This window comes from Erigeron canadensis, chromosome 3 (genome assembly GCF_010389155.1).
Source record: "Erigeron canadensis isolate Cc75 chromosome 3, C_canadensis_v1, whole genome shotgun sequence".
NCBI lineage: Eukaryota > Viridiplantae > Streptophyta > Magnoliopsida > Asterales > Asteraceae > Erigeron > Erigeron canadensis.
The window spans coordinates 23,768,277-23,784,252 of NC_057763.1; the positions used below are offsets into that span (position 1 = coordinate 23,768,277).

General features: G+C 33.6%; 1 protein-coding gene across 1 annotated transcript; it reads left to right on the plus strand.

Annotated features, from left to right (window-relative positions):
• The first annotated feature begins 6,559 nt into the window (after positions 1-6,559).
• On the plus strand, positions 6,560-15,730 carry LOC122591307 (methionine S-methyltransferase). The gene is made up of 11 exons (XM_043763560.1): positions 6,560-6,903; positions 7,690-7,883; positions 8,085-8,291; positions 8,383-8,478; positions 9,066-9,443; positions 9,952-10,188; positions 10,743-10,877; positions 11,337-11,657; positions 12,200-12,379; positions 13,091-14,050; positions 15,229-15,730. The coding sequence occupies exons 1-11, from the start codon at positions 6,633-6,635 to the stop codon at positions 15,523-15,525; spliced, it is 3,276 nt and encodes a 1,091-aa protein (XP_043619495.1). The 5' UTR covers positions 6,560-6,632; the 3' UTR covers positions 15,526-15,730.
• Positions 15,731-15,976: the final 246 nt, after the last annotated feature.

A 15,976-nucleotide genomic window follows, 5' to 3' on the forward strand; every position in this document is an offset into this window, starting at 1 on the left:
TAGACAAACAGATTCTCCAACCGACCAGATTCACTAGTTGCGGTAAATAATACAAGTATTTATGCGCTTGTAGCAAATGGAACATAACCTGCGACGGGTGGAAAAAAAAAGTGTGTAGGTCGTTTCGAATACCATATCATAGTAAATAAAAAAGATGTATATTATATATTGTTAGGATTTTATTAACCGAATAACATAAATGTTTTAGATGACGACTATTTGAATGACAAAAACATTTTATTAGATCAGAGTAAGCAGCGGATAATGTTAATAAATTATTAAATCTAATATAACATCTTTTGCCTAAGATAACATATGCATGCAATACAAGTAACTTAAATAAATACAAAATAACCTCGTTGAGATGGTAGAAATTCCTTATTAAGATTGAAGATTTCGGAAACAAGATTCCAAGTGTAGAAATCCTCCAAGAGTGCGTACACGAACAATGCCTCAACCGAGGATCTGCTAGGCAACTTTAAGCTTACGACTACAACCAACCGAAACCCTTGTGAATCACCCTAGTCGAATTTGACTTCTCTTTGATGGGGTTGGTCGAATTCGAAACCCTTCAAGAGGAGGAGATTTCAAACCCCTCACAAACACAAAAGGCAATAAAGCTTTTGCTGAAACTAATTTAGGGTTTAACTAAAACCCTAAATAATTAAACCTAAAACAATTCGGGGTTTTGGTGTTTTTGCTTTGCGAGAGTCGAACCACATAAGGGAAAGAATCCCTATGTGTGTGTTTTGGGTTTTTTTTTTTTTAAATGAATGAATCAATTAAGGATTTGAAAGGTTTATATAGACAAAGTTTCTTAATCATATAAGGAAACTAAAAACTCTAAATCCCTCTATGAAGATTTTGACCACCTCCTTCCTATCCCTTAGGATTTTCGGCCATGAGGTCTTAGGAGAGATTGGGTCGGGCTTTCCATATTTCAATTAATCTAACTATTAATTAATTTGTACCTTTAATTGAACTACTTTTAAGTAATAAGTTAATTATCCAATAAATTAAAACTAAGTGTAATCGACTTTTATAAATGACAGTTGACGGTTTATACATTTATCTTAATTAAGGTTGCTTTAATTTCTAAATGGATAATTTAATTAAATGCGTAAATGATCAAGTATTATTTTGTAGCTTTATGACTAAACATTATAGATGTTCTACTGTGTATGACTCTACCTGCCCCGGAGAGTCAAATTCAACATTAGGCTCTTCATACTGAAACTCATAATTTTGGTCACCCACATCTATCTTGATGTTCTCGAAAGAATCCATCCGAAACGATTCAATACACCACATTTATATCAATATTATATGTATATAACTATACTATATGTATATATGAATACATACCATGGAATGAATAAAGAAGCGGAATGAAAACGAAATTAGGAAGCATAATGAAAATGAAAGAACAAAGAAAAGGAACAAAAACCGTATTGAATCTAGCACGACTAAATCCAACATGAATAGTATTTGAACCAAAAAGTTTAACAATATGGGTTTCCAATGACTCACTTTTAGCAACGACGAAGTAGGTCACGGAAACCCCATATCATTGTTCGTCAGAATATCATTATGCAGTTTTTTCCTACCCTCGCTACTAAAAGCCTGGTGGAATTACCAAACTTCTGATCGGCCTACCAGGTGTCAAAACGAAAATGTTCACATCTCAAGCATTTATTCCTTTCCGTTACGATTTAAAAGTTTAAGGTTTTATTTCGTTGAGCATCACCATACGCATCATTTATAAAGGTGGAAATGTTGATTTGACTCTTCACAAACAATTGCTTTATCGTGTTCCACTTAGTAGTATACTAGCCTTGTACCCGCGCGATGCGGCAGGGCATAAGAAAAAAACACTGGTTAATTAACGGTACCCGCGCGATTACCGGATCACCGTACCTATGGCTATGTGTGTTTTAGATGGCGGAGACAACGACAGTTATGGGGGGCGATGGCTATGTTTGTTTTAGAGGGAGGCGGTTCTGAGGGGATGTATGTGTCTGTTTTGTTTTGGGGATGTATGGGTGTGTTTTTTGTATAATATGTGAGCAACTTCGAAGGAAGGGAAATGAGACAAATTGGGCGTAAGGTTTTCTTAAGGGTATTTTTGATATTTCAGGATTAAAGTGTTTGGTGGTAGTGTAAATTAAAAGGGTAAAATAGGGAATTTAAAGGTAGAGTGTTTAATATGAAGAGGGGTAGTTTGTTTATATAAGGAGTATAGATTTGCTACGTTTGTTAATTCGTTTCAAAAGTTAGAATGAGATTTTGAATACGCATCTTATCATATCTTAATATTAATAAAACTAAATATTGTATCGTATCATGATATATATAAAAATGATACCCACATAATATGCAACCATATATGACTTTTAATTATGAATTATTTGTAAATTTCGGCTAAGACACCCAACAAGAAGTGATGACGGACGACTTTGGCAACAATTGACTCCGACTTTAGATTGTTTTGAACATTGATTATTTTTTTTTTGAACGTCATTATATTCTATTCATACTCTTAAATTATACGTATGCCTGAAAACTAAGACTCTCGAAAAACTCATATTAATCCACCCTCACAAATATGACAAGTGGAACTCGAACCCAGGTAGATCCTCTCATACCAATGAGTCACCAACCCCATTGGTTTTTGAACGACATTCTATTTTATTCCTATTCCTTTGACCATTGATTTATAAATTTTCAACATTTAATGTTGTAACTTTCAACATTGCCATGTAATTTTTATATGGAATCAACAATTAGTTAACATTATTATTTTAGTCTAATCATATGCATATGCGAGATTCAAATATGATACATATAAAATCAAATTGACTTGGATACACATAAAAAGGTGTAAACGAGTCGAGCTAGATCTTGATAGTGTTCCAGCTTGAGCTCGTTTGAATCTTAGTGTTTAAACTTGAGCTCAACTCGTGATGTATTAAGAAATCTTGAGCTTGACTCGAGACGGCTCGTTTGTCAAAAAAAAAAACTAAATGAATTCGAGCTCGAGCTCGGTAAATGATCAATATCTTGATTATTTGAAATTCGTGAAAAAAGTTCGTTTAGGATCAACTCGATTAGTATTTTAAAGCTTGATTACATGTATGTATATATATATACAAATAGTTATATTATTATATTATATATGAAAGCTCGTTTAGGCTCGCGGGCTTAATCAAGTTATGCATTCAAAGCTCGATCTCGATTACTAAACGAGTCAATTGCTAAGCTCGAATTCGACTCGAGCTTGTTTAGATTCGGCTCGAAACGAGCTTTTTACGAATCGAATTCGAATAATTCTCGAGCAGGCTTGACTTGTTTACACCTCATACATACACTTAGTTAAACTCCTTTGATAAAGTTTGAGAAACATCACCTATATTGAAATATCACCAAAGACGAAGAATGGTTTATTTTTAGGGTTTAATTGTTTAATACATAAAAAGTTTACCTATTTACACAAATTTCCTATTAAAGGTAACCTATTTTGTTTTCGTCTATTTAAAGGACCATATTTCCAAAAATTTCTTAACAAAGGGTATCTCGTTAGTTTTTGACAGACGACGCCCGTTAAGTGCTACGTCACTGATGCCACATCATCAAATTATTGACGTGGCAGTTGACTTTGACTAACTTATCCAAAATGAACATATATATTAGTCAAAGTCAACTGCCGCATCAGCAAATCTGATGACGTGGCATCAGTGATGCGACACTTAACGGGCTCTGTCAAAAACTAACGAGATACCTTTTATTAGGAAATTTTTAGAAATAAGGTCCTTTAAATAAACGAAAACAAAATATGTTACCTTTAATAAGAAATTTGTGTAAATATGTTACATTTTTATGTATTCTTCCCTTATTTTTAACCCAATTTGAAACAAAAATATAATTTGAAAATAGTGGAATGGTTTCAAATTAGATGAACCTATGTAATCATGAAGCATGGAGCTTAAATTGAAGTACGGAAAATGGATATGATATAGTTATGTATCATGGAGATACAACTGGGAGGATAGATATGGACCAACATGGAGATTGGGATGTGTGAGTTTCTTAAAACAAGTAGTTTTACACAAGTTAGCATTTTGATGAGCTATAATTTTAGGATCATTCTTATGTTTATTTTGATTTTTGAATACCGCATATCACAAGTTTTGTAAAAGTGAAATATCTATCTAAATAATAAAACAGTAATTATCCCAGCATTGTAACACATCTTCCTTATTATAAAGCTACCCTTAAATATTGTCACATAGGATTTATTCTAGGTGGCATCCCCATATTTTTTTACAATATATTTATTTATATTTTCATTTATTTATTTATAAAAAATATTAAATATATTTTTTGATTTTTTTTCCAAAAATACACACATTACTTGTGGTAAATATATTGTTTATTTCTAAAAAAATATTTTTCCAAAAATACACACATTACTTGTGGTAAATATATTGTTTATTTTTATACAAATATGTTTTCTAATGTCCATCGACACAATTATATAAAATTTTTAGGTTTTCTCTTTAATTTTGTTCTTCACCACTTTCAATATGCAAGTTAACCGATTTGTTATATTTTATGTGTTCTATTGCATGTCTTTTTTATTTTTCTTAATTTATTAATTATGGCACAACTTAATTACAGTAAGATTTATCTTTTATTTGCTTTATTGTTATTGTTATTCAACTACAATACTTTTTTTCTTAGATTTTGGGTGACCATTTTAATGGCAAATCTCATGATGGTTGTTAATCAAAGGTGTTAGTGAAAAATCTTTCGTTTTTGTATATAAAATTTTTGGTTTCAATTAATAATTAACAACATAAATAATAAATAGACTGAGTTTATATATACTATTAAAGCAGAAAAACAATTTGTTAATAATTATTAGCGTATATATATAATTTTAGCCAACACTTAATTGAACTATATTTTTTTTAAACAACTGCGCATCGCGCAGGGTAAAAGACCTGGTTTTATATAAATAAAACAAAATTTTTATGACATAATTACTTTCTAAATAATGCTTACTTGTCATTATTAGAATTCTTCATATTAATTATTTCTTGGTGATGACCGCACTATGCGACAACGCTGGTGGTAGCGGAGGCAAGAGATGCGGTGACTAGTGGCGGCGTCGACGTCGGATAATGTAAGATATTTATGTAAATGTAATTGACGTAAAAAAAAAGTAGTTTAGTTAATATAAGAATTGAGGTATAAATATTGTAAATTATTTCATTAAAGGTATTTTTGGTAGAACATGTATGTTAAGTGGTAGGTGTGTTGAATGATGAATGTATTTTAAGTACATCAATTTTGTAATTTGAGATAAATAAAGAGAGGGTTGATGTATTATATAATAGTATAGATATAAATAATCAGAAAATTACAAAATTTAAAAATACATAATTCAAAATATAAGTTTAAAATTGCTCCAAAAATAACTAGTGGCTACTTAAGTTTAATTTTTTTTTTAAATTTATTAAAGAACGTGTTACTAATTAGTATTCGAGATCCCATAATATCACCCAGTTAAATATTATGCGGAGCTCAAATATGATACTTTCAAAAGAGAAAACCTCCCTTACCAGCCTTATATGTTCCCCATATGTTATAAGTAGGTGATCACTTTTATATAAGGATTCCTTACACAACATAATTATAACTAATATATTAAAGAAAAGCATATGCAAAGGAATCTTACATGAATGGTCCTAACTTAAGTCCTTCAAGTCATTACAAAACCAAAACCCATCATTATGCCATATTATTATACTTAAAGCTCAAAACACTTCAATAATTATGATTCATTTTCATATACAAAAATCAAAAGCAATTAACAATTAGCATCAACAAAAGAAGGGTTGCAATTCCAAAGTATCATCATAAAAAAATGATATATTTTTCTAAGAATTAATCTTAAAAATTATTTCAAAATTATAAAAAGGTGTCATGTAAATTCTACCAATTGTTTTTTTTGTTACTTTTACCCTTGATTTTTTTACAGGTCTTATCTAATAGCTGGGAGGATTTCTTATAAAATATTAGAAATATAATTAGTTTTCTATGGATTGTAATTTTTTTTCTTTCTATATCATTAATCAAGCAAGTTGTACTTCCCCTTATAGCTCAATAGTTGAGCACCACCTTTTTATTCTGAAACTCTCGAGTTCGAGACATGAGAAAGACATTTATAGAAGTTCTCCAGTGAAGCAGGTTTGAGTCTTGCGAAGGAGGCAGAGTTTTATCCTAATTAAATGTCATGCCTTCAGGCGGTTTAGTTGTGGGTTCTCCTCCTGCTAGTATTGAGGGCGAGGGGGCTCTCTAACAGGAATTCGGTTAAGACAACGTAAGCTAAATTCTCCCTTACGAGCAAATGATCCCCACCTTAAATTTTTCTTTTTTTAATAAAGCAAGTTTAGAAGGGGCCGAAAGTGTAAAAACAACAATGATGAAGTGAAGTCACCAAACACACACCTCTTTTTCTTTATATATGATAAAAAAAATCCCGCGAACATCCCCATCGATCTCTGTAGCAAAATTTCTATCACACACACATATACATACACACACAAAATTAAAATAAAAAATAAAAAATGGATAGTGGTGGTGGTGTAGTGAAAGGATCATTATCATATGGATCAATAGATGAGTTCTTGAAAGAGTGTTCAGAATCAGGTGACTGTGCATACAGTGCATTAAGATCATTATTGGAGCGACTTGAAAACCCGGATACCCGGATTCAAGCTCGGATCTTTTTTGCAAATTTACAGAAAAGACTTGAAAGCGATGGTGTTTCCCCACAACATTGTCTTGATACTTATCATTTCCAAATCCAAGATATTTATCTTGAACAATCTAATGAAGGTCTCTAGTCCCTTTCTTTATATAAAATATTTTATATATCTATATCTGTATGTATATATGCATCTAATTTTTACTAGATTGTAGATGACACATTAACAAATTGGATACGAGCAATAGATACGATACAAGTTAGATAAATACAATAGACTTTAGACTAAAGCTGAATTCATAGATAACAACGTATGCAAGACTTCTCGATATTTGTGAATAATTTACATCTTTTAAAAAAATAATATAATAGACTTTTGGACTAAACCACCTCCAAGTTGGCCTAATGATTATCATCCTAGACTTTTTTACAAGAGGTAAAAAAAAGTAAAGTACTACCCAATATTGTCTTTGATGGTGTATGGGAGGTAAGATGTAGACAGCATGACCTCTACTTAAGGTAGTGAGGTTGCTTCCAGAAAAGGACCTCCGATCTGCAAGGAGCAAGGATCGGACCCTCTTAACCTCAAATCCCACTAGATACAATCTTGGAGGTGGTGAGGGAAAAGGTTGGAGACAGTCACGAGCTACCCCGGTTAGGAGGTGTACATATGAGTAAAAGATATCGCCCTCCCCTGGTAACCTAAACAGGGAAAAGCCTCTAAAAGCTCTGGTCTAAAACTCGAGTTAGTTTGCCAAGCATACCCACGATCAGTTACTAGACAATTTATGTGATCTAATGCAGCTGTTAAATCAGTCGGAAGCAAAAACCAGGCGTTGCTTTGTTGCTAAGTATGTTAATTGGGAATTTTAAAATTTGGAACCTTCAAATTGAATATTTATATATTCCTCATACAGGTTACCAGAAAAGAAGAAAGTTAACAATGATGGTGATACCCAGCATCTTTATGCCAGAGGACTGGTCCTTTACTTTCTACGAGGGGTTAAATAGACACCCGGACTCTATCTTCAAGGATAAGACGGTTGCTGAGCTTGGTTGCGGAAATGGATGGATATCAATAGCCATTGCTGAGAAGTGGTTGCCTCTTAAGGTCATAATTATCCTTGTCCCTCAACTTTAAGCCTAGCTATGGCGTGAACTATTTCGCTGATTCCCACTCCTTATGATATATTTTATTTTGTATGAACAACTTATTACTATTATTATATATGTTCTAATGCAGCATGTTATTAATCAAGCTATGTAGGTTTTTGTTATGATATCTCAATTTCCTGTATATAATGTCTTGCAGGTTTATGGCCTTGACATAAATCCACGAGCAGTAAAGATTTCATGGATAAATTTGTATTTAAATGCTTTGGATGAAAATGGTCAGCCTGTCTATGACCACGAGAAGAAAACTTTGCTTGACAGGGTAGAGTTTTATGAATCTGATCTACTATCTTACTGCAGAGATAACAAGATAGAGCTTGAACGGATTGTCGGATGCATACCACAGGTATTCTTATCTGTCATTTGATAACTCTTATTTATTTTGTGCTTTCTCTTGTTCCATGTGGTATTAATTGTCAGTCAACTTCGTTTTCTAGATTCTTAATCCAAATCCAGATGCAATGTCAAAGCTGATTACAGAAAATGCCAGTGAAGAGTTTCTGCATTCACTTAGTAACTATTGTGCACTTCAGGTAAGCAGGACACTTTTTATCTACATTTTTGTCTCTGCTTCTCAGTTGTCTCTAATGTTTCTTATATTATTGCAAAGTTAGTTAAGCTAATTCATTAGTTCCGATTCAGTTAAAAAATATAAGACAAAGAACCTCTATGAATTGTAATAGTCTAGTAGTGTTATAATCCTAAGAGGAATAATAAAGTATCTTATAAAAAGGTTATATCTGTTTAGAGCCTTTTCGTGTATTTAGATCATGTTTTAAGTTACTTCATTTCAAAGTTATTTTCTTGGAGATTGAAAAGTCATAATCATGAAAACGTTGTGGTCATTACTGGATACTTTAGCGCCAACAGTTATGTATACGAAGCTGAGCCCTGTAGAGCTCATTTATTTGATACAATGATGTATATTCACTTCATACATATTATTAGATAACCGATCCATAGGATCAAATACCAAATATATTAATGTATACAAGTATCCAACTTATAAATTCATGTCATTTGATTTGTTCATATGTTTTAAGTTTCATATGAATATCTTTTTATTTTTAGCCAAAACACTATATTCCTATTTCATCATCTTTAAGAATTGCATGCACAGGGTTTTGTTGAGGATCAGTTTGGTTTAGGTCTTATTGCTAGAGCAGTTGAAGAAGGAATTGATGTCATCAAGCCTATGGGAATCATGATCTTCAATATGGGAGGCCGTCCAGGTCAAGGTGTTTGCAAACGCTTATTTGAACGTCGTGGGCTTCGTGTTAACAAGCTGTGGCAGACCAAAATTCTTCAGGCATCTGATACAGACATTTCAGCCTTGGTTGAAATTGAGAAGAATAATCCACACCGTTTTGAGTTCTTCATGGGACTTGTTGGAGACCAGCCAATATGTGCCAGGACAGCATGGGCCTTTGGAAAGGCTGGTGGGCGGATTTCTCATGCTTTATCTGTTTATAGCTGTCAGCTTCGACATCCTAATCAGGTCCTAAATATTATTCTTATTTCTTAATGATGAAGATTTACATACACCCCTATCCACCTATGTGCCGGATGATAATTAAACCCAGTCTCTCAATGCGGGGCACCGTGAGTACTGATAGGCCATAAGGCTTATTGGTATCAGGTCCTTACTAATTAAACCACAATGTTATGTTTCATCTCTAGAGAGTCATTGAGTAATATGTCAAAATGATAAGGGATGTACATGTTGAAAGCATCCAAAGTGTACTTTAAATCTATAAAACTTCCTAAGGTATTCAAAACACTGGATTAGTTTTGAATAAAAGTTTATGTAACCATAATTGTGACCGTAGTTATTTATAAAATTTCTACACAGCATAAAAAGCAAATGGATAAGAAGTACTTCAGGTTAACCTAACCACCTCAACTGCTTTGAAAAATTAACCTACCCTACAATGCCATTAACTTTTTGCCTCATACATGAATGTAATGTGAAACTGGAATAAGTACTGACCTAACTAAATTTACAGGTTAAGAAAATTTTTGAGTTTCTCAAAAATGGGTTTCATGACATCAGCAATTCCTTAGATTTATTTTTTGAAGATGATTCAGTTGCCGATGAGAAGATCCCTTTTCTAGCATATCTTGCCGGTGTCTTGAAAGATAACTCTCGCTTTCCTTATGAGTCTCCAATCGGAAGCAAACGGTTCCGTGATCTTATTGCAGGCTTTATGAAAACATACCACCATGTCCCACTTAGTGCTGATGTAAGCATTTTCTTCTGTTAATGTAGGATTTGTCTGGATAGTATCTAGAACATGCTACAGAAGACACGGTATTTGAATGTGCTTTTGCTGTTAAACTTGTAATAATCAGATAATTATAGGGTATGGTGTCTAACAAATTCCGATCTTGTAAGGAATTAATAGATAAATATCCAGAAACCAGAAATTGCATTTTTGTAAAGAAAGGGCAAATATTTTGACATGTGTAGGTTAAATTAAATGAAGGGTTAAACATATAACATTAGTTTCTCTTTGGATAATTAGTTTTGTCGCAGCTGCATAAAGCTACTTATCCGAAACTGATTACTTGACCTTTCGTTACCAGATAATTAGTAGTGGAATCTGTTTGTCTAAACCTTGAAAACTGATTATTGTGATTTCACGTCATAATAATTAGAAGCAAAATAGCAAATACACTATATGTTTTGTGGTTTGGAACAATGCCAGCCTTCTTATTTGAGCATTGATTTATCTTACAGTCTTGTGTAACATATAAGATGCATTCCTGACTCGCTTATTCTTAATTTTTCTACTAGAATGTTGCTATATTTCCTTCAAGAGCTACTGCTATTGAGAATGCCTTGCGTTTGTTCACTCCGCGTCTTGCCATTATTGATGAACATCTAACCCGACATCTACCCAGGCAATGGCTAACATCACTAGAAATGCAGGTATGGTATATTTATGAAGCCATTTCGTTTGAAGTTTATACTATTATTATGATGCTAAATGTATTAACTGTTTTACCTCATTCCTCAGAATGTTCTGTGGATGTTATAACAATCATTTTGAAATGGCATCATTTAATTTCCTAGCATTAGAAGTCTTAAAATCTAAAATTACTGAATAATTTGTCAGGGCACTTAGTTTTTTATAATTATATAAGAGATGTATCTGAACATTCTAATTAATTTGTGCACCAAGGGAAGAAAAGGACAATCACCTACATTAAAGGAGACCAAATTAACCAGTTTCCATTTTGGTTGTTAGCTACCGATCATCTATGTGACCCATGTAGTGAAGTTCATAAGTCATAACACAGATCATCATGCTTTTAGTTATGTGCTCTGGAGACACTATAAATATTGTTTATTCAAAGCTGTACATGTTAATTTTGTTATTCATTTTAGGAAAAAAAGGACAACAAAAGGTCGACAGATGGAATCACTGTTATTGAAGCACCTTGCCAGTCAGATTTAATGATTGAGCTGATAAAAAAGTTAAGGCCACAGGTGGTGGTGACAGGGATCGCTCAGTTTGAGGCTGTTACTAGTTCAGCTTTTGAGCACCTTTTACGTGTAACAAGGGAGATTGGGTCTCGTCTTTTCATAGACATATCTGACCAGTTTGAGCTTTCCAGTCTACCCAGTTCAATTGGAGTCTTGAAATATTTAGCTAGGACTCCACTGCCTTCTCATGCAGCCATAATATGTGGCTTGTTGAAAAATCAGGTATGTTTCTTCTTTGATTAGCTAAAGTAATTGTTGAAAACCATAGCATTAATTGGTGTTTGTAATCATCTAGAAGCTCTTGAATCTAGCTTACCCACTTTTAGATGCGATAAATTTCTAGCCATTTACTTACCAGTAGGCTGGTTTGGGCTTTTTTTTGTATATTTAAATCTCAAGTTGATCAAATAAAATCTTCTAGGTAAAAGGGAAATGGGTCAAATGGGTTGAAAGTTGCGCAGAGTCTTTTAATTAAATCGTACAACTTCCTAACACCTTTCTTTTATAAATTCAGGTAATTATTGTAATAATACTGTTCTGGTATACATAATTAATACTAAATAGTTATAAAAGAAGTTCAAAGTTGGGTAAAAGGTGTTGCGATTCATTTCATCTTGTTTTATAAAGGAGCTTTAATAGTTTGAACCTCTTTTGATCCGTTACCCAGCCCACCCATTTTGGCGTCTCCTTTTGCATCTGTACAGTCTGATCGTACAGTTTATCATCATTGTGTTATCTAATCATCACACACATTCTTTTTCCAGGTTTATACAGATCTTGAAGTAGCTTTTGTGATATCAGAAGAACAAACTGTCTTTGATGCATTGTCAAGGAGTGTGGAACTCTTGCAAGGCAATACTGCCCTTATTAGCCAATATTATTATGGCTGTCTTTTTCATGAGCTTCTATCTTTCCAGCTTCCTGATAGACATCCTCCTGCCGAGGTTCGCTTTATGTACTTAAAGCATTAAAGTTTATCAAGTTTTGTATATTAAATCCTGTAGAGAACCCAAATTTTCCCCTTTATTGATGCCGGGTAAGGAATAGGAATTACGATCACTGTTTGGGTTTCCCAAAGTCAAAACATGTATACAACTCTTTCTAAACAAAAGATATTTTCGTAGAACTGATCTATAAAAATCAAATTGAATCAAATCATTTTTCTTTGTTATGCTTCATGGAGAAGCAAGCTGATACTTTTGACTCTCTATAGATCACTCAAATATATAAAACTTGTAATCTCAAAATCTCTGAGATGGTTGTATTCTACATCTCTGGCCCAAATTGGAAATAAGGTTCCTGCTGAGTAGATGTGGGTCAAGTTGACTTACAAACACATTTTTCTTATTTTAAATAAATGGTGGAAAATTGCACCAATGATTTAGGAACTTGTATGCATTATTAAATAGAATTTGGGTGGCCTTACCGCCCATCTGAGAGTTTCCTTTTACCCAAAATTTCTGATTTGATCTGTTCAATATAGAACACAACCCCCATGGACTTATTTATTAGTGAATAGGTAGAACTTCCACCCACAACCTTTTGAGTTGGTTTTAAATATTGCTTCTAGATGCTCTATACATACATTTGTCTTTGATTCTTCTTGACGCAAGTGAAGTTTAAAGAGTTGACTTTTTAATTTTATTATTTATCAGAGAGAAGCCGAAGATGTAAAATCTAGTGAGATGATAGGATTTTCAAGCTCTGCAATCTCAGTTCTGAACCAAGCAGAACTATCTGTTAGAGATACTGACAAATCTTTCTTAATTCACATGGATGTGGATCAAGTATTTTTACCTACACCAACCCCAGTCAAGGCTGCTATTTTTGAAAGTTTTGCAAGGCAAAATGTCACAGAATCAGAGTGTGACATCACTCCCAGCCTTAAGCAATTCATCAAGAATTCATACAACTTCTCAGTTGATCACACTGCAGAATTCATATTCGCAGACTTCCCATTGGCCCTTTTCAATAAACTAGTTCTCTGCTGCATTGAAGAAGGTGGAAGCCTATGTATACCGAATGGATCAAATGGCAATTATGTATCATCTGCCAAGTTCTTAAATGCTAACATCGTGCCTATCCCTACACAGGCTGAAGCAAGTTTTAAATTGACAGAAAAGCAACTTATTAGTGTATTGGAAACTGTTAGTAAGCCGTGGGTCTATATTTCTGGCCCGACAATAAACCCAACAGGGCAGCTTTACAGCAATGAAGAAATTAAAAGCTTGCTGACAGTCTGTGCTAAATTTGGTGCACGGGTTATAATTGATACTTCATTCTCTGGAGTGAAATTTAACTCTAAGGGCTGGGTTGGTTGGAATTTAGATGCAACTTTAGCAGGATTAGCTGGAAAACCGTCTTTCTGTGTGTGTTTACTTGGAGGCTTGTTTTTTAAGATGCCTACAGGTGGCCTTGCATACGGCTTTCTTGTTCTGAAGCAAGGATTTTTGGCTGATGCATTTCACAGTTTCTCGGGACTGAATAAACCTCACAGTACCATTAGGTATACTGCAAAGAAGTTGCTGGATCTTAGAGAGATGAAAACTGATTTAACAGTTGCTGATGAAGGACAGGGGAAAGTGCTGGCTGATAGATTCAAACGCTTAAAAGAGGTAACGCATTAGCAATATAATATACTATCATCGTGAGTTTCCACTGCAGTATATTCTCTATTTCATAGAAAGTGGGGGACTGGGGGTGCTTCTCTCTTCGCCCGAATCCTTGTATATGGTTCTGTTAAAATGCCGTGTAACGGTTGCAAATAGGTAATGTTAGATTGTTAGGGGTGTTGGGTAACAGGTCAAAATGATTTTCCCTATGGGTGGAAACAGGTCACTTTGTGTTGACCTGAACCACTTTTGGTCCAAAATTCTTAAAAGTTTTTGAAAATATATATCTCCAGAAATAATCTAGTTATGTGAAAGAAAAGAAGTTTCACGTATTGAAAATACACTAGTGTGACCTTCTGAACCGTTTTGTGCAAGTTAATTGTTATTAGTGGTTTTTAATTTACCTGTTGCGTATATTAGAGATTAAATATAACCCCGGTTAACCAATAATTAAGTAATTGGGTTGAAATTGCCAGCTCGATGAGGTTGGAGAAAGGGAGCATTGTATACTAATCTGTAGATAAGAAATATTGGCTGTTTTTCATTAGTAACGTAGGATGAAATAAAAAATGCCGTGAAGTCTATGGTTGTGAAAGAGGAATATGAGAACAATACAAATATTCTTCTCTCACAGTTTTGAACATGGACATAGCAAGTGGAAATGTTAGCATGAACTTATATTTTACACTATATTCTCATATACTGATATACTTAACTACCTAAGGGAAAATCACCCCTTGGAAAATCTCAACCCTTTGGACCCTACAAAACAACCCCAAACAAGTACGCAACCTTACATATATATCAACCCCCTTTCTTAACTACAACCAAAGGTGATATCACGATGCTCTCCTTTTTAGTTCTGCCACTGCATTATGTAGGTAGAAGGCTAGTGGCTCTATTTCTGTATTTTGCTGTTTATACATGCTCACATAACACCTTTGATTGTACTCTTTAATTCTTATGTTCCAAAATCTCACTCTTATGTCCAAAGAATATCTATTCATGCTTACACTTTTATTACGATGCAAGATTCTGTTCTTTATCTCAGTTTTGTGGGTTTATCTTTGATTTTAAAACACAATGGTTTTAGAAGAGATTTACAGAAATAAAATGTTAAACTAAGGTTGTCGTATTGTGTTGTAATACTTAAGATAATCCATTGTTTGTACTATAAACAGACACTCGAGAGTTGTGGGTGGGAAGTAATAGAAGCTCGTGGAGGTGTTTCTGTAATTGCAAAGCCATCTGCTTATTTTGGCAAATGCTTCAAACTTGATAAAGATGGTTCTACATGGGAAGCCAAACTGGACGACACCAACATCCGAGAAGCAATGTTGAGAGCCACTGGATTATGCATCAACGGGCCATCTTGGACAGGAATTCCAGGCTATTGTCGTTTCACATTAGCCCTGGAAGATATTGATTTTGACCAAGCTTTGGATTGCATCGTCAAATTCAAGCAAATTGTCAACTAACTCTGATGACTTTTACATTGATGGCAATCAACAATCTTATTATTTGCTTTTGCGACTTAATTGTCGTGAATTAAGCCATTCATGTTCATGTTACTGAACTACTGTGATTTTCAACAAGTTTCAAGTGTTGTATACACATTTTCATTTTGAGCACATGTATAAGACTACTTAATGGATATTATTCTATACAAGCATTTCCAATTAAGTTACATACACAAGCATACACAAAATAATGAGGATAGATTCGTTTTCGCCATAGTACTATTCATCTGATTTCAATCGAATTTTCATTGCTGCATTTGTTCTCTTTAATAAACAAAACGTTTATAATTTTTGTGGAAATGTGATTTTTTACCTACCTTGGGTACAATCTAAGACTAGACTCAAATGATATATATGCATTGTATGTTAGTGGGTTTGCATTATTCAGTTGAGAATACCTTAACACACC